This window comes from Petaurus breviceps, unplaced genomic scaffold (genome assembly GCF_028583685.1).
Source record: "Petaurus breviceps papuanus isolate PSGF00001 unplaced genomic scaffold, PetGlider_PUasm1.0 90847, whole genome shotgun sequence".
Taxonomy (NCBI): Eukaryota; Metazoa; Chordata; class Mammalia; order Diprotodontia; family Petauridae; genus Petaurus; species Petaurus breviceps.
The window spans coordinates 16,257,632-16,284,903 of record NW_027187360.1 but is presented as its reverse complement, the minus strand read 5'-3'; the positions used below and the strand labels follow the sequence as shown (position 1 = coordinate 16,284,903).

The following is a 27,272-nucleotide window of genomic DNA, read 5'->3' as shown; positions in this document are numbered from 1 at the left end:
AAGAGCTTAATTACATGAAAGTCTATATATGTGCATGTGCATGTATATGTATGTGTATATATGTACATATGTGTGTATATATATACAACCCAAAACACCTGCACACAAATACATCTTGTGGCTCTCTTTCATGATTTTAGACTTTGATAACTAAATAGTAGGATGTGATTAACTTCACTGCTTTCTTCTCTGGTCCAACCCCAAAAAAATGTTAAAGCTGTGTTCATTTCCTGCAATAAGTAGTCATTTAATTAAAGAACAAATTAACAGGAATCAAAATGTTGCAGCTGTGTTCTTGTTAGACGTTATATAAAAAAAGAAAATTATAATACATTAAATCATCTTGTATAACATGAACTTAAGTGTTTACAAACTAATTGTGATAAGAATAAAAATGTCTCATCAACGTAATACTGAATGACAGTGCTTCATACATCCTTGATGTCAGAGGCCTTGGGATGGTAAAGCCTGTGCATGCACGGCGTCTCCTCTTCCCTGCTACGTTGCAGTAAAGTTTGAACAAGGATTAAAGGAGAACAGCAGTTTTCTTCTGGTATTTCTAAGTCCAGTCTTTTTACTCAGTCAATCTTCCCACCCCCACAGGTCAGCACTCTTTGGACATCAAAGAGTGAAACAGCCTCCAGTGACTCCTCTTGTAGGTAGGTAAGTGCGGCAGAGTTCACCTGTGCAGTCCTGCTTGGCTCACATAAACATCAGGTTATCGTGAGCTGAACTTCGGGGAAGTTCCCTGATGAAAGATCAGTGGTGGTATCAAAAATTGACAAATTCTTCTCAGAAGAAAATCTCTATGGCCTATGGAATCTAGAGAGGAAAAGTAAATATATTGTTTTATCAGTATTTTGCAATATTTACTCATTCAACAGATATTAAGGTACTACAATGTATAAAACAGGAGGGGAAACCCAATTTTGATAAGATATACAGCCACTACCCTTGTTGGGGATAAGGTACAAGCACAAATAACTACAATACACTATTATACAAGTATATGAAAAGTGGGGAGGGGGAAGCAAAATGCTATATGATGTCTAAGGAGAAATATTACTAACCAGGAGTCAGGGAGAGTCACATGAAAGAGATGACATTTAAGTTTAAAAGAGGGAAGCAAAGAGAGGAGAGGGAATTCCAGACATAGTAAATGGTGAGAGTACAGTGTTTTGTTCAGCTAGAGCACTGAATGTGAAATGGACGAAGATAAGGCTAGAGAGATTGAGAAGCACAAAACTATGGTGGGCCTTGAATGCCAGCCAAAGGAATTTGAATTTTAGTCAGTGGGCAATAGATAACCTACTGAAGATTTCTGAGTAGAAGAATGACATGATGATAGCAGTATGCAGGGGAGGAGGGTGGGAAAGAGGTAGGAAGATCTGTTAGGAAGCTATATTTTCCATATCAGTATTATTTTAAATTAAAATTTATAGATACCCCTTTATTCATTCATATATTTATTTATCGGCAAAGCAACTGGGGTTAAGTGACTTACCCAGGGTCACACACCTAGTAAGTGTTAAGTGTCTTGAGGCCAAATTTGAACTCAGGTCTTCCTGACTTCAGAGGTAGTGTTCTATTCACTGTGCCACTTATCTGCCCCTCCCCTTTTAGAAATAATGAACTTTCTGTAAGTAAATTGTACATTGTTTATAGTAACAATTTCGATGTTCTATAGAATCTGAAGTCAATGATATACAATCATACTATTAATATCAAACTAGTGACCTATGTGTTCTTATCTTCCTACATTTGACCTTAAGGTCTTTTCAAGTGAAAACTGTACTTTTAATTTAGGATAATTCGAGTCCAGACTATTCAACAGAAGTAGATCTAACCCAGTTCTCTACAAAAATGCTAGTTTTGTTCCAACTAAAGCTGCCTTAGCAGAATAGATGGAAAAGAGTCCTTATGGCTTTTCAATTTGCAGATTCAGGAAATGGGTTTTTTTAATGCCATATTGAACCATGTTGATAATACAAACCAACAATTCTGACCTTGTCAAATGTTTGCTTGATGCATGTACCTCCATTTCATTGCTTTTGTATTCATTTAGTTCTTTACGAATTGCTGCCTGAAATTTCAAAAGAGGACATTATTTTTTATTAAACAAGCTGACAGGTTGAAATGCATGAAAAAAAATGAAATAAAATATTAGTTGAAAATCCAGAGACATTTTCTTTCAGAATCACAAAGTTTCTAGGGTGGGAAAAGATTTTCGATCACCCAAGCCAACCCTCTCATTTTACTGAGGAGGAAAACTGAAGCCAAGAATTGGGAATGACTTGTCCAATGTCACATAACTACTTAGTGGCAGTACGGGAACAAGGTCACAGGCCTTCTGCTTCCTGGCTCAGTGTGCATAAGTCCCTTTTGCTATTTGATCCCATTGTTCATTGTTTCATTCATTTCTTGCCTTGCTCAGGGCAGGAGGATGCCTCCAGCAGCCCCAAGACCCTTATCCTGAGAAAGAATATGACAGAACCGACCCAGAGGCCCAAAATAGACAGTACCTTTAGGGGGAAGAAAAGGCACAATAGAAGAATCTGCATGAGAGTCCAATCTTGTCTCATATTTAAGGAGTCTTATTTAGGGCTGCTATAAGAGTCATCCTGTCTTATTGTTTCTCATAACCCTGAGAAATTCATTTGTGATACATAATGACTAAAGTTTCTACCAATAATTCTGTTAATGTTCTATACTAAAACATACAGATGTCTTTATATCTACATATACTTATTAATTCAACTATGTGCTGAAAGCTTTTGTGCAAATGAATAAGATCTAGACCAGAGTAGGATGGAACAATTAGCTCATTTATTTAAAAGATTATTTCTACTTTGGTTCCTAGCTATTTTAATTAGTGTCACTAAAATTCATGGTCATTAATAAATGAAAATACCAAAATAGAGCAAACTCAACAGGGAAACAGAGGAGAAAAAAAGAACTAGAATCTAAGGGGGCATCTTAAATAGCCTCTTAGACATTTGGGGAATGGCTGAATGAAGTACATCTTATGAGTATAATGAAATATCATTGTGCTCTATGAAATCATGAAAGTGACCATTCCAGAGGAAACTAAGTAAGCATTGATGCAGAGTGAAGCACATAGGACTAGGAGAACTATTTATATGAGGACGCATGGTAAAGAAACACAGCTTTGAGAGACTTATCCCTGATCAAAGCAGTGACCAGCCTTGTCTCCAGAGGACCCATGATGAAGCATATTACACACATTCGGAGAGTAGTGATGGACAGAAGGTGCAGATAGATACTTTGTTAGACATGACTGCTGTGTGAATTCATTTTTCTTTATTCTGCTTGTTTTTCACAAGGGTTTTTCTTTATTTTGGATAATGGAAGGGTCAGTGAGTTGGAGAGTGGCCTAGGAATAGTGATACTCCTCCCAAAAGAAGTCAAATGAAACAGTTTTTAAATGCACAGAAGAGAACAAAAGGATGTTCATAAGGAAGTAATGTATAAAATTTACATAATTTTTAAGAAGGCAGGCTGTTTGAATGGAGATGCATGGTTTTATATACTTACTCTTTTTCTGTTCTATTATATATATATGGAAATTATATTTTTTCATAGTGTTTAAGTTTGAAATAGAATTTAAAATTAGAAAAAGAAAATTTTCCCAGCCTCCAAATTCCAATTCCCAGTTTCCAAATTACATCCCAAATGTAATATTGATAGAAACACCGTCCATTAATTTGTTCATTATGTTTTACTGTGATGGACATCAGAGAAGAATTTTCTTCTCTGATTTCGACAATGGCGCGCCTTTGGTCTTTGCCGTACACTCTTACAGAAAATGTACTTTTTATTCCAGTTCATTGTTTAACAACCAGGAGACCCTAAACAGGAGCCAGCTTATATAGGTTTAAGAAAGTCAATTGTTAAATTTTCAGTATGAGCATTTACACCTCAGAAATCAGAAAATACTATTGATTTATTGTTTAGTTAATTGTCTAGTCTAGACTTATAGAAGTGATGAAGGAAATGTTAATAATACATATTGAAATTTAAAATGTGCCCCAGGTTTCTGAAGAGCTGGTTATTAAACATTTACCAGCACATTCTTGTCCTATACTCCAACTATAAGGAAGGTAGTTTCTATCTCAAAAGGAGCAGGAGAGGGAGGGGCAGTTCTCAAAATAATATATTTTATCAGATAGCAAAAAAGAGATCATCAGGCTATTCTCTCTCCTCCTCCCCCTTCTAAGTGACAGGCTGCTGGCATATAGATTACATGAGTTAGATAAAAGATTTCCTCTGACCAAGTCCTCCTTCCATGTTTCATCATGGAGTAGAGATGCCCTGGGTTTCCAAAGCTTACACCAGTACAGCACAAACCCTGGCTTGTTCTTCTATGCTGGAAAGGATGTGAGTATCCTGCTAGTGATGATGAAATGTATATCTGTGCTCCCCAAACCCAACTAACTAAGTGCAGAGATGGCTCCTCTCAGACAGCTGGTCACCAGATAACTCTTATGTGTATTTTGCAAGAGCAATTCATGAGATGGTTACTATGTCTTAAAGGTACTGACATGTATGAAAAACAAACAATATTGGAGAAATTATAGATTTCTGAAGCGTTAAAGTAGTAAGGGAGTAAGTAAAGTAGTTAAAAGTAAAGTAGTAAAGTAGTTATAAGGAATAAGGCTTAGATGATAGCATGTGGGTGGGATGAGAGGTGAAATATGATCTAGATGCAGAGATATATTATATCAAGGTTACAGTGTGGGGAAAAGAAGGTTTAGAGTGAAAGGCACTGGATTACAATTCTGACTGTTCCATACTACCATACATAACTCCAGGCAACTCATATAACTTCTCCATTAACCTAAATGGGTCTCGGTATCCTATTCTGTAAAATGAAGGAGGTGGATTAGAATGGTCTCTAAAGGCTTTGCTTTGAGCTCTCGAGCTATGATCCCATGAATTCTAAGGTTACTTTCCAGATCTAAATTGCAGAATCCTATGTTCAGTTCTGACTTACAGATTGCAAGACATTTTCCCATTTATGATCAATTTGGAAAGGTTTTTCTGTACCTTATCTGCAGCTGATAATCTTGTCCAAGGCTTGTCCGCTCGTCTGTCATAGTCCTGTGCTTTTGCCACTTCTACATAATCACTGAATCGGATCAAAATTTTTCTGTCTCGCAGTTCATCAACTGTGGGTCTCTGATTCAGCTAAAATCAATAAACAAATGAATAAATTAATATATATTAAGGACAAAACCAGTTAACTTACTTTTCACAAACTATTCTGAGCAAGTTTTCCTTAACATCAATACGGCTAAAGTTTGTGAAAAATGAAAACAAGAACTTAAAACTAAACGATTTCCCATTTACAAGGTTTAAGGAATGAAAATATCTTTAAAAAGAGAACTTGGGATCACTTCCATAGCAGGATGAAGCCCTCAAGGAGGTTTTCAAAGCTTTGCCAGCAGAATACAGGTCCTGCTTAGTCCTACCAGTGGGAGTAGCTTTCAGCATCAGGCTGGCACTGGAATCTGTGTAACTGCATTTAACAGAGGCTCATCTTCAAAATGAAGATGATTTTCTGGGTCTTGGTAATCCATAAAATAGTTGCTCAAATACCAAACACAGCTCACATTTAACTTATTGATGTTTTGAATTTATGTCATAGAGAAGGCTGCTTCCCAAGGAATAAGTACCAATATGGGAAGATTTTTTTTTTTAAATTTCCATGGTCATGAATGTGCATTTAATATCTATAAATCCAAAACATAGAATGATTCATTAATTTTAAAACAGACAAGAACACTTTATGATTGTGGTACAGTCTGGAGTGGGGTATGCACCAACACTCAATTTAGCAAATCTATATTCTTTCAGTCTCAGGATCAAATGGTGTAAGAGCTCATAGCAGGACCCTGTCAGGTTTAACATTAGTCACCTTCTGAAATAGGTGGAGCAATGCTTTCCACCACCAGCAAAACTACACAGAAGCAACATGTTTATTTTGTAGCTACTTCTCTATGAACATGGAGGCTTCCTTTGAGAACTTGAGGGTAGACCATTTCACTTTTGTCCTTATATCCCCAATGCTGGCACAGAGCTTAGTAGGTTCTTGCTAAATGTCTATTGATTGAGTCCTGTATTTAGAGTGAGCAAAAGCTAGGTTTGGATCCTCCTTCAGATACTTAATAACTGGTGGCCCTAGAGAAGTTAAGCTCTGAGACTCAGTTTCCTCATTTGAAATATGGTGATAATAATAGCATCCCTTTCCCAGAATTTTGGTGAGGCTCAAAAAGCATTTTGCCAATCTTAAAGTACAATATAACTGTGAATTATTATTGTTATTGTCATTGTTAGATATTGTATAACCACAGAAGTTTCTAGACCACTTAAAAGGTCATAATAATAGCAAGCTGTGGACTGAACTTAAAATCCCCAATGTCCATACAGTTATGACCTTCTACATTCAAAATAATGAGTGTGTGTATGTGTTTGTGTTTTAGTTTTGCTGTGGATAGGTTACTAGAGTTCTCATAGATGAGTGTTGAAGACATTTGACTTCTATTTGGCCCTCTTAGAGAAGTTAACAAGTGGAATTAATGCATGAACACACCTGCCACTCAGAGGCGCCCCCATCCCCTGATGGAAAGTAAGAGGTTTTTCTCTAGATGTGGCCAGTAGGTACTTTGTTAGTGCTCTAAAGAGTAGATTTCCATAGATAGGCAAATTCTTTCGATAGAGCTCATACCATACTTTACACTAAGTGCTTCCCCATCAAGGTTCACATTAATACAGAGACATCCTGTATTAATTAACAACAGGGTAAGATATCTCTGTGCTCTCTGTTTCAGTTAACTTGGTGCCATATTTTCCTAAAGAATAAAAGAAGATAGGTTTTGATTACCTTTCTTGTCAGTCGCTGCTTGATTTCCCGTCTTTCTTCCTGCTCTGTCTGATCATTTCTTTCTGTGGGAGATACAAAGAAGGATATAACTTTCTTCATTTCCACAGAACAGTTTTTTTTCCGGGACAGCCAAACTTTCTGCTGAACATTACTAGAAGCTGGAGCACCAAGGTGTGCCTATGGTGTTGTTCTCTAATCTTTCTACGTGGCTCTTCGCTCTAAGTGTTCTAGACAGTGCCAGAGCCTCGAGCAATCCTAGTTCACAGAACTGCTCGTTATGCTGTCAGCTGAACTAGCTTCATCCTCAACACTTTATAGAATCATGGATTTTTGAAGCTGGAAGGGATCTGAGAAATCATCTAGTCCAATAAATTATTTTTTTCAGATGAGGAAACTGAGTCTCAGAGGGAAGGAAAATTGCCCAGGACTTCTCACTTAGTAAGCAGCAAAGCTAGAAAGCGGAGGGAGTGATAGCAAAAGTACAGTGGGTGGCACAGTACGTAGAGGGCGCAGCCTGAAGTCAGGAAGACTCCTCTGCCTGAGTTCAAATCTGGCCTCAGACACTTACTGCTGTGTGACCCTGGGAAAGTCACTTAACCCTCTTTGTCTCAGTTTTCTTATCTATAAAATGAGCTGGAGAAGGAAATAGCAAACCATTCAAGTAGCTTTGCCAAGAAAACCCAAATGGGGTCACAAAGAGTCAGATATGACTGAAAAATGACTGAACATGAACATAGCACATATTAGGTGCTTAATTATTGATTGACTGGCTGAATTGGAGTCAGAAAACTTTTGATTTGAATCCTAGGGTCCGCTACTTAATACTTATATAGCCTTAAGCAAATCACTTCCCTTCTGTAACTTTCAATTTCCTTATCTATAAAATGATAGGGTTGGGCTAGATGATGCCTAAAATTCTAAAATGCTCTGAATTTATCCTAGGACCCAGGTCTCCTGAGACCCTGTCCAAACAATGGGAAGAGTGATGGGTCTGAAATCAAAGGATCTGGGTTCAGTTCCTAACTCTTGCCACTTCCTACTTCTGTGACCTTGAGCAAGTCATTTTACCTCACTAGGATTCACTTTATTTATAAAATTAGAGGTTGGAATGGATGACCTCGAAGATCTCATCAAATTTTAAATCTATGATCTGTCCCCTCATCCAAATCTGAAAGGGCTACAGAAACTGTTATTCTCAAGAAAACCAGGTACAATATGCCTCTTTTATAATAAGTGAACCAGTACCCATGGCTTTTTTAAAAATAGATTTATTCTTAAGCTGGGACTTGAAACTAATAAGGTTTCAGAGAAAATGAGCTTTCTTAGAATTTATATTTTCAAGCTGCATTTTAAGTACAGACACACAATTGCCTTCATTACTGAAGCCTTGGCATTTTTGTTACAGTTGCTTTAAAAAAAACAACAAAAACCAACTGAAATCCTAACCTACACTGGCTTTGCTTTGAGAGTTGTGACTGGTTAACATTCAAACCATGATCACTCCTGTACACAGAAGCTAAAAATAGACCGCAAAGCTGTAATGTGTGTAAAATGTATGCCTTGCCCTGGGATATGAGATAATGGATTTCCTATTTCTGATGCTCTTGGTTACTAAATAAAGATCCATGCCCACAACCTGAACATAGCTTGGGACCTAGAAAAAGAGATATGGAACTACCAACAAGTCTACAAATTAGCAGGATTTCCTTTGGCAGCATACAGAAATTGTTTTCCAAAATAAGCTATGTGGTTTACATGCCTCAGTGTAATCCTCCTTTAAAGATCTATCTCTGAATGCTGGTTGTTTTGGAATTTCTTTCAAAGGAAAACCAGAATTTGCTGTCATTAGTTCTTAAAAAATGTAATCTCTTTTTTTTTGTTATTTTACTTTTGTGATTTTTATTTTCAGTTCCAAATCCCCTTACTCCCTCTGCCTCCTCTCCTACCCATTGAAAAGGCAAGAAATATGTTGCCTGTTATACTTATGAAGTCATTCAAAACACATTTCCACATTAACCATGTTGTGGAGGGAAAAGAGAAAAAGATATACTTCAATTTGCACTGAGTTCATCAGATCTTTCTCTGGAGGTAGATAGCATTTTTCATCATGAATCCTCTAAAACTGTCATGGATCACTGTATTGATCAGATACAGTGCATAATCTCTGATGACATTAAATGATTTTGGGTGATGGATGAAAAGCAGTCACAAATTTTCAGGCTGCTTGTTGAAAAACTGATGTTAAAATGGGGACTTTGTAAAACTCCACTCTGAAACCTACAGAGGTTTTAGTGATACTGTAACAAAATGGGGAACACTAAGTGTGTTTCATGGATAGGTTTAACATTACCTGAGCGGAATCAAGTGAAATCAGATTCATTTGATCTTCACAGGCCAGGTCACCGCTCACATCACATGAATAAAACCTTGCAATCATGAATTCTTTTGAAGGAACTCTACAGTGGAGCTTCTCCCTTCTGGCATTGTTTAAAACGGAAGCTTTGGCAGAATTAATTTTTCCCTGCCCTGTTATCTTCCTTGATATTTTATTAATACACTATTGGTTCCAGGAGAATGTATTAAGCAATCCAAGGAAGGGCCTTTTATCAGTATCTGTGTTTGCACTTACCTCACACACAGGTAAGACCTGGGACATAAGCCCACATGATGGGCTAGTGTAATAGAAACAATGGTAGACTTGCAGAATGGGAATCTGGGTTTGAATTTCAGTCCTAGCGTTTATTTCTTTCACGACTACAGGCAATCCATTTCACCACTGTGCCTCAGTGTTCTTATCTGTAAAAAGGGAATAATCCTTGTGCTACCCTATAAGTGCTGTTGTAAGGAAATCACTTTGTAAACCTTAGAGTACAACAGAAATGGGAGGAATTATTAGCATGTGTCCACTGCACAAGGAGGAGATCAAACAGATAGGTGCTACTACAAAAATCATCTCTCTATATGCCATAAAATGGAATGTAGCAAGAAAAATCCTCTAGAGAGCCTACCTGATGCATCAGGAAAGAAAGTGCTTCCCATCAGGGCTAATACCATATATGGTATCGCATCTCACACCCACACAACGGGAGGAAAAAGAAGAAAAATCTCTAGTAGTGAAATTCTCAGCAACTCCTACTCTTGGCTCTTCAGAATGCTTCAGGGCTAAGCACTGGTCTATGTGAAGACAATGGAGAGAAGTTGCTATCTGCGGCTAGATTTCCATGGTCACAGAATAGGAAATTCATTATTTTACTATTTCTTTGAACAGGGAGTTCCTATGAATACTGTGTATTCAGTTGGCCTGGCACGGTGGCTATATTTAAGACTAGCATTTACAAGAACACAATTATAATCACTTTGCCTTTTAAAAAGTACTAACTCTGCTCCCCACGGTAGTGAGGAAGATGTTACAACTGTACAATGAAAACAGGCTTCTTGGGCTGAGGACCCTGAATTACGTCAACTCCATTCCCCATGTAAGCCATGAACCTCTTGGACCTGTGTTTATAATGAGTTTTAAGGATAAGTGTGCTTAATTAGAGAGATGAATCAAACCTTTAACAAATGATACAACTGACATAGTTTCCATTCTCTGCCTCTTTAGCTTAAGCAATGCCATAAATGTAGAATTTTTCATCCTGACAGCTAGTCTAGTTAACATACGGGAAGGCGGAATCCTTAGGGCTTTCTTCACACCACTCTGACAACCCTTTTTCAGTTCTAACATTCTGTAGCTTCCAAATATTTTAAGTTACCACAAGCATCAAAATGTTCAATTCTTAAGTGCTACATATGAATAATAAAAAAAGAATTATCATGGGACACAAAAAATCATCAAGGGATAGAAGTTTTGAGGGAATGAATCACAAGCAGATCACCAAGGTTCTCTTTGGTCAGCTGGTTAATTACAATGTTGAACATCAGATCTACCTCAGGAAAGACCATCCAGACAACAAAACATGAACTTTAGAGAATGTCCAAAAGAGGAAATAATACACTTGTAAAATTCAGGCTCTGAGGACCTCTTTTGTGTGTGTGTGTGTGGAATATGACTGCTTTTTGTTCATATGAGAGAAAAACAAACTCCATTGCCTAGACAATTACATAGAGAACTGCCTGGTTAAAATAAGAACTTGGAAATATTTTTATTATCAGACATAATCAGTGGACTCTAAAGGGATCTAACCTGGCTTTGAGCTATGAATCTGAGGGACAAGAAAAATATCCCTAGTCATGTTTCTGTTATTCCTTCACATTCTACATAACCATGTGGGCATAATCAGATAGGTGTTTAGATAACAGTAGAAAAGTTCTTGGAAAACACAAAACCTTGGGAAACAATGAATAATATAACTCATTTTCCCATTCCTTGAGCTCCATATCTTGTAACCTCCAGTTCTAGTGAATGCAAGTGTTACCTTCCTTCTCTGATTTGCAACACTTACTTATACTCCACTCATCCCCATCTGAAATTTCTATGGACATTAAGGAAATTCAGAAAGCCCTGGCTACTTGTTGAGAAAATTGCTTTTAAAGTTATTGCTCTGCAAATAATCCAATGTTGGTCTTTCTACTCTGCTGGGACAATTCATTAACTAACTCTTCTAAAGTATGACTACTATGAAAAACTCTAAGAATAGTAAAAATATTTCCTTTTCCTTTGATGGATTTTAAAAGAGCTTTCCACATTTTCTTCCCAAATGATTTCACACAAACATCTAAGCTACTCAAACCATACTAGAAATAGTAAGTACCATATATACTAGTAGAATATTCATCTTTCAAAGGAAGGAAACTAGAATTTCTCCCTAACTGCACAGAAAAGTCTAATAAGACAGATTCATTCAGTAGTCTTAACACACACACACACACACACACACACACACACACATGCACACACACAATGCAAGGTCTCTCTAGAGGCATCAACAGCTACTCACGTTTCAGGATATTTCTTCTTTCTAGTTCCTCCACAGCAGGTCTTTGGCTCAGTCGTCTGCGGAAAAACACCAAAATTACATTTTGTACCATAGTGGCTGCCCAGGATAGCCACACAGGATTTGTGGTAGGAAAGTCTCTCTTGCCTCCAAAAATTGCCTTCCAGAAAGCAGGAGGAGGATAATAAATAAAGAAACTATATCTCTGGTGGTTCTTCCTTGGCTAAATCTAGACAAACTTTTCTTTGTACCTCCGGAAAGTTTGGTGGTTTAGAAGGTTAGCATTTTAGTCCTTTCAAGAAATTTATAAATCCTCTTCATCTTCATCTTCAGATTCTACTGGCCCAAATCATACCCTATCAACACCCACCTCATTCAGCAACAAAACATTATGGCTAATAGTAGACACATTCAAGAAGTCTTCCTGGTTGAGCAACAATTAACTCCACAATGGTAGCAAACCTTAGTCCTGCTTGCCTCCTTTTTTTTTCCCCTCAGAGTCACCACTGATATGTTCCAGCAGAAGATAATCTGGTTAGGAGGAAAACCTGTAAGAGATCTCCCCGCTGCTGACTGACAGCTCAATCCCTCCACCGTACTCGCCTGCTAGTGAAAATCCTGCACTGCTTACAACCTCATGCAGAGGGGAGTGTCTAATGTAGCCTCACATCCACTTGCCAGCCTTCCCTCGTGCAGCCTGGAGACTGAGTCTCAAAATCAAACGAGCAGGGCCAGGATGCTTTCATCCTGAATAACAAATGAGACTTCCCCCAGATAATATTGCTAATAGGAGCCAAGCATATAATGTTCACCCACCCCCACACATATTCACTAGCTGTTTTAGGAAAGGCATCCAAGACCCAGAGATGGAGTGTTCATGTCGACTGCAGGAAGACTGGCAATATTAAGACACATTATTGTTGTCTTTATAGCTCATTTTTCATTGCTGGAGTCAGAGGGAGCAGCAGAAAATAAAAGACTTGTCAGGAGGGGAATAATTAGTCAAAATTAATGCTAAGCTGAAGATCCTCTTATTGTCACCAAAATAAAGCTGGCACAGGGTCAGAACAGCAAAGCAGCCCATTTCCGCCATCCGCTCTACATTATGGATACAATAAATGGGTGGTGGAATCTGGGTTCCCACCAGAGGCTTGTACAGATGATGATGATGCTGCCTCCAGAAATATTTAGCTTCTATAGAATCCCCATCACAGAACAAAGCAAGGAATCATCCTTAGAATGCTGCAGTACCTCCCTGCATACTGGAACATTCAGATATGCTGGAGATATTTCTCCCTCCTCCCTCTCCCTCTCCCTCTCTTTTTCCTTTTCTCTCTGTCTCTCTGTCTCTGTCTCTGTCTCTCTGTCTCTGTCTCTCTCTGTCTCTGTCTCTCTCTCTCTGTCTCTGTCTCTGTCTCTCTCTGTCTCTCTCTGTCTCTCTGTCTCTCTGTCTCTGTCTGTCTGTCTGTCTGTCTGTCTGTCTCTCTCTCTCTCTCTCTCTCTCTCTCTCTCTCTCTCTCTCTCTCTTCTCTTCCCTCCTCCCCCTTTCTTTGCCCTCTGCATTAATTTCATAATTTCATGTCTACACTGTGGGAGGGTTCTGCAACTCCCCCACTTCCCCTATATGATAATCACTAAACCCTGGACACCCCTTCCCGCCTTCAGGAATTCACTGGCTAGGATTTGGTGGGAAAGGCCACACATAGTTCACAAGCTGAACAGGAAGAACTCTGGCTCAGTGAAGGCTTGTCTCCCAAGAATCCAGTGTTTCTTACACCTGCATTCTCTTCTGTGTGGTCAAAACAGTCCAAATCCCAAACCTCCCTTTCCAGATGCATCAGATTTTTTATTTTAAAGGAATTTTCGAGTAGGATAAAGACACTGCATGAAAGAGGCATCGTGGTGTAATGAGCTATAGATTTGGAATCAGGAGACTTGGATTCAAATCCTGCTGTGTGACCTTAAGCAAATTGCTTGAATCTCTAGACCAGTCTTATTTTCCTTATCTGTAAAATTACAAGGCTGGACTAGCCTCTAAAGCTTCTTTCAGTTCTAAATCCTATGATTCTAATCTATGAACCCATCCAAAACCCTGGGGAAGCATTGAAATATTCATAGCTGAGAATGCCCACATGTGGCATGAAAGGATGAAATGCTACAAGCTCTCTCATTTGTAATTACTATGGCTATTTGAGATACACTCAGAATGGTCTTAGGTGCCCAGAAAGAAGATGGGAGCAGCAGTTTTAGGGGAGAAAGATAACAATTGTCCGATCTGAAATCCTTGTGTGTATTCCTATAAGCATGTGCCCACTGCATCTGCTCAGGGAAGTAAGTTAATCTCCCCACCTGACAATTAGAACTCACATGTGAATAGTGCTTTAGAGTCTACAAACATCTTTACTCATGAGGGACCCTTTGGGAGAGGTTAATGTTAGGTAATACTATCCTCATTTCATAGTTGACAAACCTGAGGATCAGAAACACACACACACACACACACACACACACACACACTGCTAAGCAAGGTCCTCACTTCAGATCCTATGCTCTTTCCCCAGTGTCATCTAACAACTAAATGGGGGTTGATATCTACAGCATAGACTAGTCAACAAATTTATTCACACCATGATCTGCTTCCTCTTCCTCCAAGTAATAAGTTCCCCCTTTAATCTTCATTTAAGAAAGCACCCAGGTCTGTCATGCCCAACTTTCTTGTATTCCCAGTGCTTAAAACAGTACTTGACACAAAGTACTTAATAAATGCTTTCCTCTTACCTCCCTTACTGACAAGGTTAATTATTTTTGTTCCAAGTCACATGCCCTGCCTTCATTTCCACATAATAGTTGTTCCAAAAAAAAAAAAAAGAATACTCTCACCATCGATATGGGGATAAATTGTTAAATATTCCCACAAATTGTAAAATCCATAACTACTGTGCATTACATTCACTTTCAGGCAGGAATGACAAGGGCTTAAAACTCGTAAAACTGAAAACCCAAGATATAGAGACATGCAGGGCTCCTGCGGAAGACCAAACTCTCCAGGATACAACTCTCAATTGTACTGTTGTTTTTCCCTCCTCTTCCTCCTTCTCCACACCCTCTGACATTCTTACCTCCTTCTAAAATGTGTAGATATGTAAGTTTTTCTTGGGAAGGGGACCAGAAGTGGGTAATGGAAGGCTTTTGTAGCCATAACCCAGCTCAGTTACAGAAAGTTATGACATTGGGGTGCCTAGGTGGTACTGGTGAAAGAGCACTGGCCTTGGAGTCAGGAGGACCCTAGTTCAAATACGACCTCAGATACTTAACACACACACACAAAAAACTAGCCGTGTGACGTTGGGCAAGTCACTTAACCCTAACTGCCCTCCAGAAAAACAAAAAAATCCAGAAAGTTTTGACACCCTGAGAACTCTTCAGAAAGGTAGGATGAAGCCAAAATGAGGCCCTGAGTCAGAGGCTGGGGCAGAGTATATCTGCTCCATAGGTGGTCAGGTCATTGCTGCCATAAGCAAAAGAGTCTCTTTGGGCAGCATCTAATATTCTTCAGGTCACAGCATGGGGCAGTAGATGGGTGGGAAACCAGAAAAAAAAAAATGCCACATTTACAGCCTGAGAGCTCATTGCACCCACCCAGCAGGGAAGACCTAAAGCAAAAACAATAAACATCACACAATTAAGCAATGTCAGTAGGAAAGAAGAAAATGCATTGGACTAGAGAGGTGGTCACAGGAGAAATATGGGAGTCTCAAAACACCAACAGCTGACTTCTCCAAGCCATGAAAGTGCTGAGAACAGTTACAAATTGAGAATATGCTGGACATTCATGAGTAGCTGCTTTATGGGAACAATAAAAGAGAACATCTCAGCCTAACCCTAGTTGAAAGGAAGCTGGAGGGGCAGGGATTTCTTTATTTGGACACAATGTTATTTCCTGAAATCTTCTTCTCTCCCTAGGAGGGAAAATCTGTGTCAGAAAGACAAATCAAACCAAGCAAACCAATAAAGAGACTGGGGGGAAATGAATGTTTCAGATCCCGGGAACCACCATTTCCTCTGGGTTCTCTGCAGATTCCCTCAACCCGGAGCTTCCACCGCATATATTTGGTGGGGAAGAAGAGAGAAGGGGGCATGCTGTAGAGAGCAGACTGGGCTGGGAGTCAGTCGATTGTAGGTCTATTCCTGGCTCTGAGAGACTGTTGTGTGACTTTAGACACATCTTTTGATGTCTCTGATACAGAACAAGATGGTCTCCAAGGTCCCTTTCAGCTCTACAATTCTATCATGTTCTGCCCCAACCTCTCCTTTCCACACTAACCTCCCAAATTAGAATATATGGTCCCTCCCACCCCATTCCTCTGAGATAAAATCACTGCATTTAGAGTCATAAACTCTGCAATCCAATCCCAGAGCTAACCCGAGCTACCTTTATCACTATGGGTAAATCATCTCCTAGCTGGTCTCAAGTTTTCTAATCTGTAAAATGAGGGGATCAGACTAAATGAGCACTAAGTTCCAAAGCCTAGAGATGCTCATATGCATGTGTTCTGCAATGAGATTGATTGCTAATCCCTCATTCATACAATTCTAAACTAGGACACTCTTCACCCCCAGAACACAGAGTTTTTGTCTTTTTTATAGCTTCTGCACATTCCGTATATTGCTAACATACTGAATCCCCCCAGAGGGAATTTTCTATCTCTAGCAGTTACTTTATAAAAATGTTTGTGAACATCTACATTGTGTCCTTTCAAAACAGCCCTTGGGACAGACACAGGTCCCAAGCAAAACTCCTGAGTACTTAACATTTGTTTTAGAGTTACCTTGGTCCTCCTCCTGCTGCCCAGATGCAATTCTTGAGTTATCTGATGTCCAAATTAATTAATATTAACAACTGTACTGGAGAAGGCTCTTGGGATGAGGAAGGACCTCTTAATAACCACCCAGAACAGCTCTAATATTAACAGCAGATTGTTAGCCTGCGTGGTAAAGAATTTATTAGTCCCAACCAGCCCAGAAATTGATTTCTTGGCATTATTACAAACTTGGAGGTAGTACTGGGTATGGTTTGGTTCAGTAGAATGGAAGCTCCTGGAGGGCAGAGGCCGGTTTTCATTTTGTCTTTGTATTTCATTAGTGCAGGTAACTAATTCCAGGTGAGGAAACTTCCCTGTACCAATTGCAGATTAGCAAGTATTCTTCAATTTGTAGTCTTAGAGGACATTCTGGAGCACTGAAAGCCTTGCCCAGGGTCACACAACCTCTATGCATCAAAGACAGGACTTGAATGCAGATCTTCCCAACACCAAAAAATTAGGTCCCTTATCTATCCCACCACATTGTCTGGCATGTAGTGGCTATTTAATAAATGTTTGTGAGATTGGATTGGTCCTAGAGGCCGCAGCTCTCTTTTCAGTTTTTTAAGGCTTAGAGACCCTTAAAGAAATGACCAATGAATTTAGCCCTAGAAGGCTAAAATTCATTGAATTCATGAGGTTCTAGCAAGAGGAATATCGGTAGCTCTGAGCTCTATCAAATCACTCAGACCAATGTCTCTTGTACTCTCCCTTCCACAGAAAACCTTTGTGGTTCATTGTAAAAACCCTTTCATCAATCAGAATGATTGGGACCACGAGCACCTCCTCTCTGCCTCCTGACATGTTAGCCACAGTAGATACAGTCAGGGTCTGGTTAGGGAAACCTCAGTCTATTTCTGATCCAAGCTGTCTGAAAAAGCTCATATGCATTGTAGCTAATTACAGTTATATGGGGGTGGAAGAAGTACCAAGAAAAGAAACAACATACATATATATATGTACAGACATCTGCCCATCTGCTCTATGCTCTCCCCTTCTGTTTACACAACATAAACCAAATACAATTCAGATGAATTCAACATACATTTATTAAGTACATTCCATATCAAGGCACTGTTCAAAATGCACAGAGCAATTTGGAAAGGTGGGCCACAGAGCAGAGAGAATGCTTGTGTGCCAGTTTACATCTTGATTTGTGTACATGTTATGTGGGAGTATAAGCAACTTTTTTTTTTTTTTTTGCTTTTTTGGAGGGCAGTTGGGGTTTTGTGACTTGCCCAAAGTCACACGGCTAGTAAGTGTTAAATGTCTGAGGTCGGATTTGAACTCAGGTCCTCCTGACTCCAGGGCCGGTGCTCTACTCACTGCACCACCTAGCCACCCCTATAAGCAACTTCTTTAGCATAAGAGGTAAGATCAATCATCCTTAGGGATGCCTAATCTTGTTTTCCTGTCCTTTTATCAGCTCCATGTGGGGAGGGAAAAGTCTGGGTAGAACATAAATGATCCTAGGTCAAAGCCACCCCACTCCCTTCCTGAGAAAAGGACATGATAGATATAGATTTCAGTATTCAGATGAAATCAGGGTTAAGACAGGAGTGTGCTAGAACCAGCTCATACCAGCTCACTGAAAGTACAGCATTAACACCTTGAAAATCAACAAAATGTTACAAATCAGGGCTTGATTTATTATTTTGTTGATTGCCTAGACTTAAGAAAGTGATGGAGAAAATAACAATGCAAATTAAACTTCTAGAGCTTTTGAAGAGCCAGTTGTTAAAACATTTGCCCACATTCTTCTGGTTAAAGGAAACATGTAGTGTAGACTTCAAGAAAAAAGAAACAAAGTTACAAAAGGGCAGTCTAAGGTGAATTCACATCGAAAGAATTAAAATGTCTCAGAGTAGGCAAAGACTTCCTATTTCATTTAATCCACTCTGTAGCGAAGCTGGAATTCCCTTTACATATTCCTGAAAAGGGGCTAACCAGCTTCCTTTTGAAATGGAATTTACCATTTTTCAAGGTATATTTTATTTTTAGACAATTTTAATTATTAGAAAGTTATTCCTTAAATCCAGTTTAAATCTATCTCTGCAGCTTCCACCCTTTCCATCTTTTCTCTTATTACTCTGGAGTCAAGCAGAACAAATTTCATCCTTCTACAAGGCATCCTGTCAAATCTTTGAAAATAGACCTCATGTCTCCCCTAAGTTCCCTCTTCTCCAGCCTAAGTACATCCACTTCCTTTACCTGATCGTCATTTGGCATGTTCTCCAACTAACCCACTATCCTAGTTGCCCTCTTGTAGACCTGCCCCAATTAATCAGTGCCCTTCCTAAATATGGTAACCAGACCGGAACACAATACTCCAAATAGAGCCTGACAAGGGCAAAGGACAATGGAACCATCACTTCACTACCTTAGTAATGGTGGGAGGGGGCTGATTGTGCAACTAGGCGCATCACATCATTTTCAGCACCAGGTGGTCAAGATACCACCTTCTTCAATACTATTTCCCCAAGTCAGTTCTAGGCAAACTGGGTCCCTCTTCCCTCTCCCCACCAAACACACATACACACACATACACACAAACACAAAGTTTGATTCTCTTTAATGTTAGGCTGATTATTGTTATACTATTCATTACTCACGTACCACCTCTTGGTTGGTGATTTAAGATTGTTAGATTGGGGAAAGGGCAGCTTAGATTGCATGTGATGATGATAAGGGATGAATGGAGTTAACTAATGGTGATACACAAAACAAAGTGTGTGGGGGAAACTCTAGAACCCAGTTCTCTCAGAATGAGAGGAATGGATTAATAGCCTTATGGTCTGTTACATATCTAAATCATATTGTCTTGTAACCTTTGGAGAAGGGTCTGAGAAAAGTGGAAAAGAAATGGCTACAATTGGCTGGGATTTACATTAGCCAAGAACATCTGTCCATCAGAGTCTGCCAAGACTGGAGAGCCTGGAGGGTCACCTCGGTGTTTGAATCTGAAGGTACCAGAACCCCATGCCCACTTCAGGTAAAAGCTGCCCCCATCACCATCACTTCATAACTGTTAAAGACTCTTGGGTTAGGATGTTTCACAGTGAGGATGCCAGAAAACTGTTTCCAACCCACAGCCATGGGAAGGAATCCTCATGGAGGCGTTGCTTTCCCTAATAGTGAAATCCTCAGTTTCTGAATAATTCCAAGACAGACTCTGAAATCAAAAGCCTAATTGTACTCAGTAATTTTGGTGTTTGCTAATAATGTAGGTGGAAGCCACCTTCTCTTCCAGAAGGGGCACAAAGCATTTTTGGAAAAGTCTGATTGGATACTGTAATGTAATGCCAAAAGAAGGCAACTTCCCAGGTTCAAAATACCAGCATAGGTGCTCTCTATTTTATTCAGTAACAAACTCAGAACAGAGAAGATCAAAACATGACATCATTCAAAATACAGCATTTACTAAGTGTGATTAAATCATCTCCAAGGCCTACCCCACCCCAGGACTTTCCAATCATTCAATCAATTACAAAGTCTCTGTTCCAAATACTTCTCCACCCCTAGGCTATACCTTAATTAAGTCCACCACAAAGCCCCTCTTCTCAAATGGAGATTCGTTTCCAAACATAAGTAAAATACATTCATTTGCTCAACCATAGAACACAAAAAGGTCAAAAGTTCCCCACCCCTGGATCACAATTGAATCTACCCCAGAGTTACATCAAGTTTAAACACAGCACTTAATACCCAAATGGAGGTCTTTTCTTCATCTTGACACGAGGCAAGTTCTCAGCAATCTTAGTTCCTGGGGAGACAAGGCTTAGCAAGGCCATAAGATACATTGCCAGTCCCTTCATGAATTTATCCTCTGTCTGTAGAACAGTCCTAGAACCCCTGAACACATTAGCAAAGCCCTCTCCCAGGATTTCTGTAAACATACAACAAGAAAATCCTTCTTCAGGGCTTCTGAACCAACAGAAGGGCTCCCAGACCCCTGCAACAACAGCACTGTCCTTCACCAGTGGACAGTATTCATTCTGTCTGCCGGACAGTCTCCAGACCCCTGCAACAACAGTACTGTCCCTCACCAGTGGACAGTATTCACTCTCAGTACTGTCCCTCACCAGTGGACAGTATTCACTCTCTGTCTGCAGGACAGTCTCAGGCCTTCTTAACCAAATGCCAGGTTCCAGGACTTCTTCAACAGGACAGTCTTTCACCAGTGGACAAATCTGGCAAAATAACATCAAAACAGACAGACAAAGTACCAGCAAAACAGCCATGTCTCCTCAGTCCTTGGCAGCTCAGGGGGCAGGTCTCAAAAGTCCAGGGCAATTCAAAGCGGCCACCAGCAATCTCTTAGTCTCTTCCTCTCCACGAGGTGCTGCTTCCAAAAAGAACTTCCGCCTCTCTCTTGTCTCTCCAAATCTACGTCACCAGCTCCTCCCAGTCAGGACTTTCTTTTCACATCAAAAAGTCCATCCCACAGGTGGGATTAACAAGCTCTGGGTTTTAATACAATCAATTTGAAAACCAAGCCCAATACAGGGGAATCTTTAATTGCCATTACTATCACAGATACCAGTTGCCAAGTTTGCCTCTTTTGAATCCTCTGGGCCAGATTCCTGTCCAGGAATCTTCATGGTCCTTAACAATCTTCTCCCTGGCTGGGACTCAGCCTCTCAAACTCCTAAGGGCATTCTATCAGGCTGTATTTGTAATATTATATTTGGGCCTGGATACCCTATGTTATTAGGAAGGACACTGGATCCCTAAGACAGCACTAGCTCTCAGCTTCCACCGCAGTTTATAAATAAGCCAGGGAAAGCCTTTTTCCCCATCAGTTTTTACTTGCCCCTCTTCTTCTTTTCTCTCCCTCGCTCCCAGACCTCTCTCTCTGTTTCTGTCCCTCTCTCTCCCCACTTGCTCCCTCTCCTTCCTTTTCATTTTTTCCCTTTCTCCTTTCCTCTTACTCTGACTCTCCCTCATTCTACTCCACCTATAAGCCTCAATTTATTGACACATAAATTGATAATACCTGAATTCAGTTCCCTAATTTAGTTGTAGAGATCTCAAGAGATGAAGCCTCTTATACCCTATATCTTGAATCTCCATCTACCTGTGGCCTCAAGGCCTTTTGAATTCTTTTAGATTCAATCAAAGGGACACACTTGAGGAACTAGAGGGCCACATGTGGCCTCAAGGCCTCAGGTTCTCCATCCCTGATATTGTAAACCAACAGGCTGGAACCCTGTCTTTACTGAGAGTTTTAAATCACAATGAATCCCCCCATAGGATGTACTGAAGGGCTAGCCCACCAAGGAGCAAGGTATAGCTTCTGTGAGCCCCCCCCCAAGTATTTTTTGTGAATGGTTAATATAGTGTTTCTAAGCACACACATACACATTCCATTAAAATTGCTTTTTAGGATCTAGAAATAATTTTCATTGCTAGAAAAGGACTGGGGTAGGGATTCTTTACCTGGGGTCTGTGATTTAGTTTTTAAAATACTTTTATAGCTGCATTTCAATATAATTGCTTTCCTTTGTAATTTTATGTATCTTATTCTGTGCATTTCAACACCTTCTGTGAAGGTGTCCACAAGTTTCACTAAACTGACATGACACAAAAAAGGTTAAAAAACAAACCAAACCCTGGCCTGCAGCTGGTGCCTACCACCAGCACAAAAGCTTGGTCTCCCAAAGGAAGGTAGAAAGACCAAAGATTCCCCAACAGCACAGCCACAAATTCAAGGTACATTAACTGCAGGTAGCATCTGAGTTCTGTTTCAATCCAGTTTTTGTCTCTTCTGGCTGAGCAAAAGGATACTTTAGAGCAATAAAATCAGAGTGGAGGACATTGTTACGGAGTTCTCTGAGACTGAACATATGATATGTATCCTCAACCCAAGGGGTACTTTTGGCTCTGCAGAAAAGCAGGAACTGGAAAGAAAGCAAAAAAACAAAAAACTTTCATTGTTGTTTTTTTTCTTAAATTCACTATAGAGGAGATGAGTATGTAGAAGAAAGACCTCTAGACTTGAGGTTTGCTTCTAAGGTATGTGACCCTGGGAAAATTCTTCTGCCTCTATCACAGTTTTCTCATCTGTAAAATGGGGGGAAATGATAACTTTTATAATCTACCTCAGAGGGCTGTTGTGAGAAAAACATTCTGTAGTTGGTAAAGTTCTACAGAAATAGGAGATAATTAATAATAATAATAATAATAAAAATAAATAACAACAATGGCTTAGGAAACCAAGGGGGCACAGAAAGCTGAAAGTTAAGCTATCACTAAGCTCTCAGTCCTCAGGGACATAGAGATAAGAAAATCAGGATTCCATAGGACCAATGTCAGTGCCCTCCCACACTAATGCTCTGTCTGTGACACTGGTATGGAAGGGTGGTTGGTGGAGACAGTATCTATCCTCCATGATATCACAAAATAAGGGACATATTTCCAAATATTTCTTTCTTCCTCCATCATATTCTTCCTTGGGTACATTCATTCACTGTCATAATTAATTAATTAATAGTAGTTCAGCTATTTATAGTACATTATGGTTTACAAAGGGCTTTAATTGTGATACTTCTGAAAAATTTATGGAGGTAGTTGCAAATATTCTCTCCATTTTACATATGGGTAATCTGAGGCTCAGAGAAGGGACCTGGCCAGTTACCTGACTTGGACTTTTTCCCAGATGTTTGTTGCATGACAGGGAAGAAATTAAAGGTTCCATTTGGAAGTGGCTTATCCAGGGCCAAGTGGATGTGGAAATAGGAAGTAGAGAGTCTGCTCAGAAAATGAACTCACTTATCAATGGAATGCTGCTCCTTCCTTTGCAGGCCTCAGAAACACACAGTGCCCCTTCTTCAGGTGCCCCCAAAAGACACAGAACCACTTCTAATGAAGGGGACTTACATTTATATAATGCTTTAAGGTTTGTAAAGTATTCTGCTTACATGATCGTATCAGTAATCAGAACTATAGGTCTTATCCCCATTTTACAGATGAGGACACTGAAAAGTAAAGGGACTTGCCAATGATTACACAGCTTGTAAAAGTCAGATGCAGCATTTAAACCCAGATCTTTCTTTCGCCACTTCCATCATACTATCTTCTACCCCCATGGTTCTAGAGCATTTATAATTTTTTTTTAAAAAATCTATTTCAAAGTATCAGAAAACAAGTAGTTGGTCATTCCTGACCTAAATCTCCAAAACTTTTTAAAGCTCATCCTGGGGGATTAGCCCCTGATGTAGCAGCTGTTTGTTTTGGCTTTAGTCTTTTCTCCCTATCTTGTCTAATACCATACTTTTCTTGGCTGACTCTGAAGACAGTGAACTACACCAGGTATGACTCAAACCCTGGTTCCCAGGGCAACATAGAACATAAGTCTGACAGGTTTTCAACCATAATTACTAACTCGTGCAGTGAGGAATGGAGTCACTAAGTCATGGAGAGCAGAGGGATTTGCCCAGGATCACCCGGCACTGGTGGGTGAAAGAGCTGGTTAAAAGAATAGGGGCTCTTACCTCTCAGTCTCATAGATCCAGTCTATGCACTTGAGAATTTGAGCATGAGCATCAAGCATTTGGGGGAGGAGGGTGCTTCCTAATCCACAAAGCTGCTCTTTGCAAGAAAGGCAAAGGATCATGGGGTTACAGACTCAAAGCTGGAAGGGTCCTAAGAGATCATTTAAGCCACCTCCCTTGTTTTACAGATGAGAAAGGGGGGAAAGGGATATTTAACAAAATAGAGGACTTCCAAGAATTCCTAATTAAAAGACCAGAGCTAAATAAAAAAAATCAACCTCCAAATATATGATTCAAGGGAAACATAAAAAGGTAAAAAAAAATAAGACAAAAGAAATTCAATAAGGTTAAACTTTTTATACTTCTATATGGAGATATAATATTTGTAACTCTTAAGAATTTTATTACTATAAGAGGAATTAGAAATATACACACATATGTATGCATATATATACATATATACAGATGTGGGTGTGGTATATACACATATATGTATACATATATATGTACAGAGAGTATGGATTTCAGGTGAATTTGATGGGATGATACCCCAAAAAACAAAATAAAGAAGTGAGAAAGAAAATTGCATTGGAAGAAGGAGAGGGGAGACTGAATGGGGTAAATTATACCACATTAAAAAAAGCTATTGTAATGGAGGGGAAAACAGAGGGGCATGTGGCAGACAAAGCTTAAACCTTACTCCCATCAAAATGGGCTCAAAGAAGGAATAACACACACACACATTCAGTTGAATATAGAAATCTATCTTACCATATAAGGAAGTAAAAAGGGATGGGAATAATAAAAGGGGAAGGGAGAACTGATAAAGTGGTGGGTAGTTTGGGGAAGGCAGTGATCAGAAGCAAAACACTTGTGAGATGGGAAAGAATAGGGGATAAAAGTGAAAGGGGATAAACAAGGAAAAATAGTATGGAGGGAAGTACACAGTTAGCACAACTATAAATGTCAATGGGATGAACTCACCCAAAAAACAGAAGCAGATGGCAGAATGGATTAAAACACAGAATTCTGCAATATGTTCAAATCTCACCTTTGACACCTAATAACAATAGCTATCATTTACATAGTGCCTTCACTTTGGCAAAACCCTTTACAAATATTATATGATCCTCATAACTTCCCTGGGAGGTAGATGCTATTATTACCACCATTTTACAGGTGAGGAAACTGAGACACACAGAGGTTAAGAGATTTACTTAGCTGGTCATCCAGCTAGGAAGGCTCTGACTCAGGACTCTCTGACTCCAGGCCCAGAATTCTATTCACTGTGTCATGTTGCTGCCCCACTGGGTGACCCTGGACATGTCATTTAACCACTCTCTCTGGCTTTTGGTTTTAACCTTTTATCCCTAAGTCATCCAATACAATGTTGTCTTGGCTGCCTCTGAAGACAATGAGCTATACCAAGTATGATTAAAACCCTGTTTCCCAGAAGAACATAAAACATAAGACTGTCAAGTTTTAACTATGATTACTGACTAGCACAGTGAGGAACTGAGTCATTAAGTCAAGAAAAGCTAAGGGATTTGTCCAGGATTACCAAGACAATGGTGGGGGGAAGAGTCCAGTCTCTCTGAATCTTACATTTAGGGTTAAATTCTTCAGTCATTTTTCAGTTACATTTGACTCTCCATGAGCCCATTTGGGGATTTTCTTGGCAAAGATACTGGAGTGGTGCACCATTTCCTTCTCCAGCTCATTTTACAAATGAGGAACTGGAGTAAACAGGGTTAAGTGACTCACCCAGGATCACAGAGTTAATAAGCACCGGAGGCCAGATCTGAACTCAGAAGCCTTCCTGACTTCAGGCCCAGCACTCTGTACACTGGACAACCTAGCTGTCTTGGGGCAGTCAACAGGATTCAGACCTACTCTGGGACTTAGGGATGTGACTGGTAAATGTGTGACAACCACTTTTAAGCTTAATTGGTATTAACATTTTTGCCATCACTTTCTTGAGTCTAGGCAATGACAAAAACAATAAATCAAGTTCTGCTTTTTAATATTTGTTATGTATTTCTTGGTTTTTAAGCTTAAAATGACATTGAAGGAGATAAAGTGAATGAAAAAAGAGCACAGTGCACAAGATACAGAATATATGCAGACTGCTTGGAGAGCAAGGCAACTCTATGATACATGTACCTTAATCAGTAATGCATTCCAACAAAATGACCACATGGATAGAAAATGGACTGAAAGATAAAAATGCATCATTAAATAGTTTCAGCTAAATTTCTGCAGCACAGATAGATGAGAAAGCAACTATAGAAATCAGGCAGTCATTTTAACTCCAAAGTGCTGCTCTATGCATGAGAATGGTCTTTTCTTTTTGCCTTGCTTTCTTCATCTGTGAACTGAGTGAACTGGACAAGATTAGGGGTTCTTTAGCCTTTGATCCTCTGAGGATTGGGAAGTGTCAAGAAACAGGAACAGAAAGATGTTGGGGGGGGGGGAGCTGCAGTCAAGATGCCTTTTCTTCACGAGCATTTTTACATTTTCTCCAAGCAAATAGTCATTCATGTTCTTATCTTTTGGAATTATATAGGAAAATCAAGGTATTTCTCAAACCCATTTCTTAGATGGGTGAGGCCTTGATTCTCCCTTAAATCAATGTCTCTATTCTTCTCATTGAGGACAAGAAATAGACCAGTTTCAAAAGAAAATGCCAAGGAAGGGGATGACTTCTTGCTGCGGGTTATCTTCAAGGGCTTCTTCCTTGGACTGCTGGTGTGCAGCTTGTCTCCTGTTCACCACTGGGACTGCCAGTCTCTCTCACTGGAAGATGTTAAGTCCATGCACTTCTATGCAAGCTTACCAAGTTATTAGGGAGCTCCCTTGATCAAAACCCAATATTTTAGTAGGGAAAGCTGCTAAGACTGACATTTACTTTGCCATGGCATGTCTCAAATGAACTTAGCACCTACCTCAAAGGGTTTTTCGTGAAGCTCAAATGAGATGAATGTAAAATACCTTGCAAACACTAAAGCAGTATACAAATGTTACCAATTATCATTAGGAATAATGGATAGATATTTTAGAGAGGCAGATTTTAGCT

At 39.6% G+C, this 27,272-nt stretch overlaps 1 protein-coding gene across 16 annotated transcripts in view; it reads right to left on the bottom strand.

The window, feature by feature from the left end:
• Positions 1-226: 226 nt before the first annotated feature.
• PHACTR3 (phosphatase and actin regulator 3) overlaps positions 227-27,272 on the bottom strand; it is a 313,435-nt gene continuing 286,389 nt past the window's right edge. For all 16 annotated transcript variants that reach the window (XM_069072503.1, XM_069072505.1, XM_069072499.1 and 13 more), the window contains 5 exons: positions 11,845-11,900; positions 6,905-6,966; positions 5,068-5,208; positions 2,007-2,083; positions 227-822 (listed from right to left, as the gene is read on the bottom strand). In XM_069072503.1, coding sequence (XP_068928604.1) covers positions 807-822; positions 2,007-2,083; positions 5,068-5,208; positions 6,905-6,966; positions 11,845-11,900 — 352 coding nt within the window. In that variant the 3' untranslated portion in view covers positions 227-806. The remainder of the gene's footprint in view (positions 823-2,006; positions 2,084-5,067; positions 5,209-6,904; positions 6,967-11,844; positions 11,901-27,272) is intronic.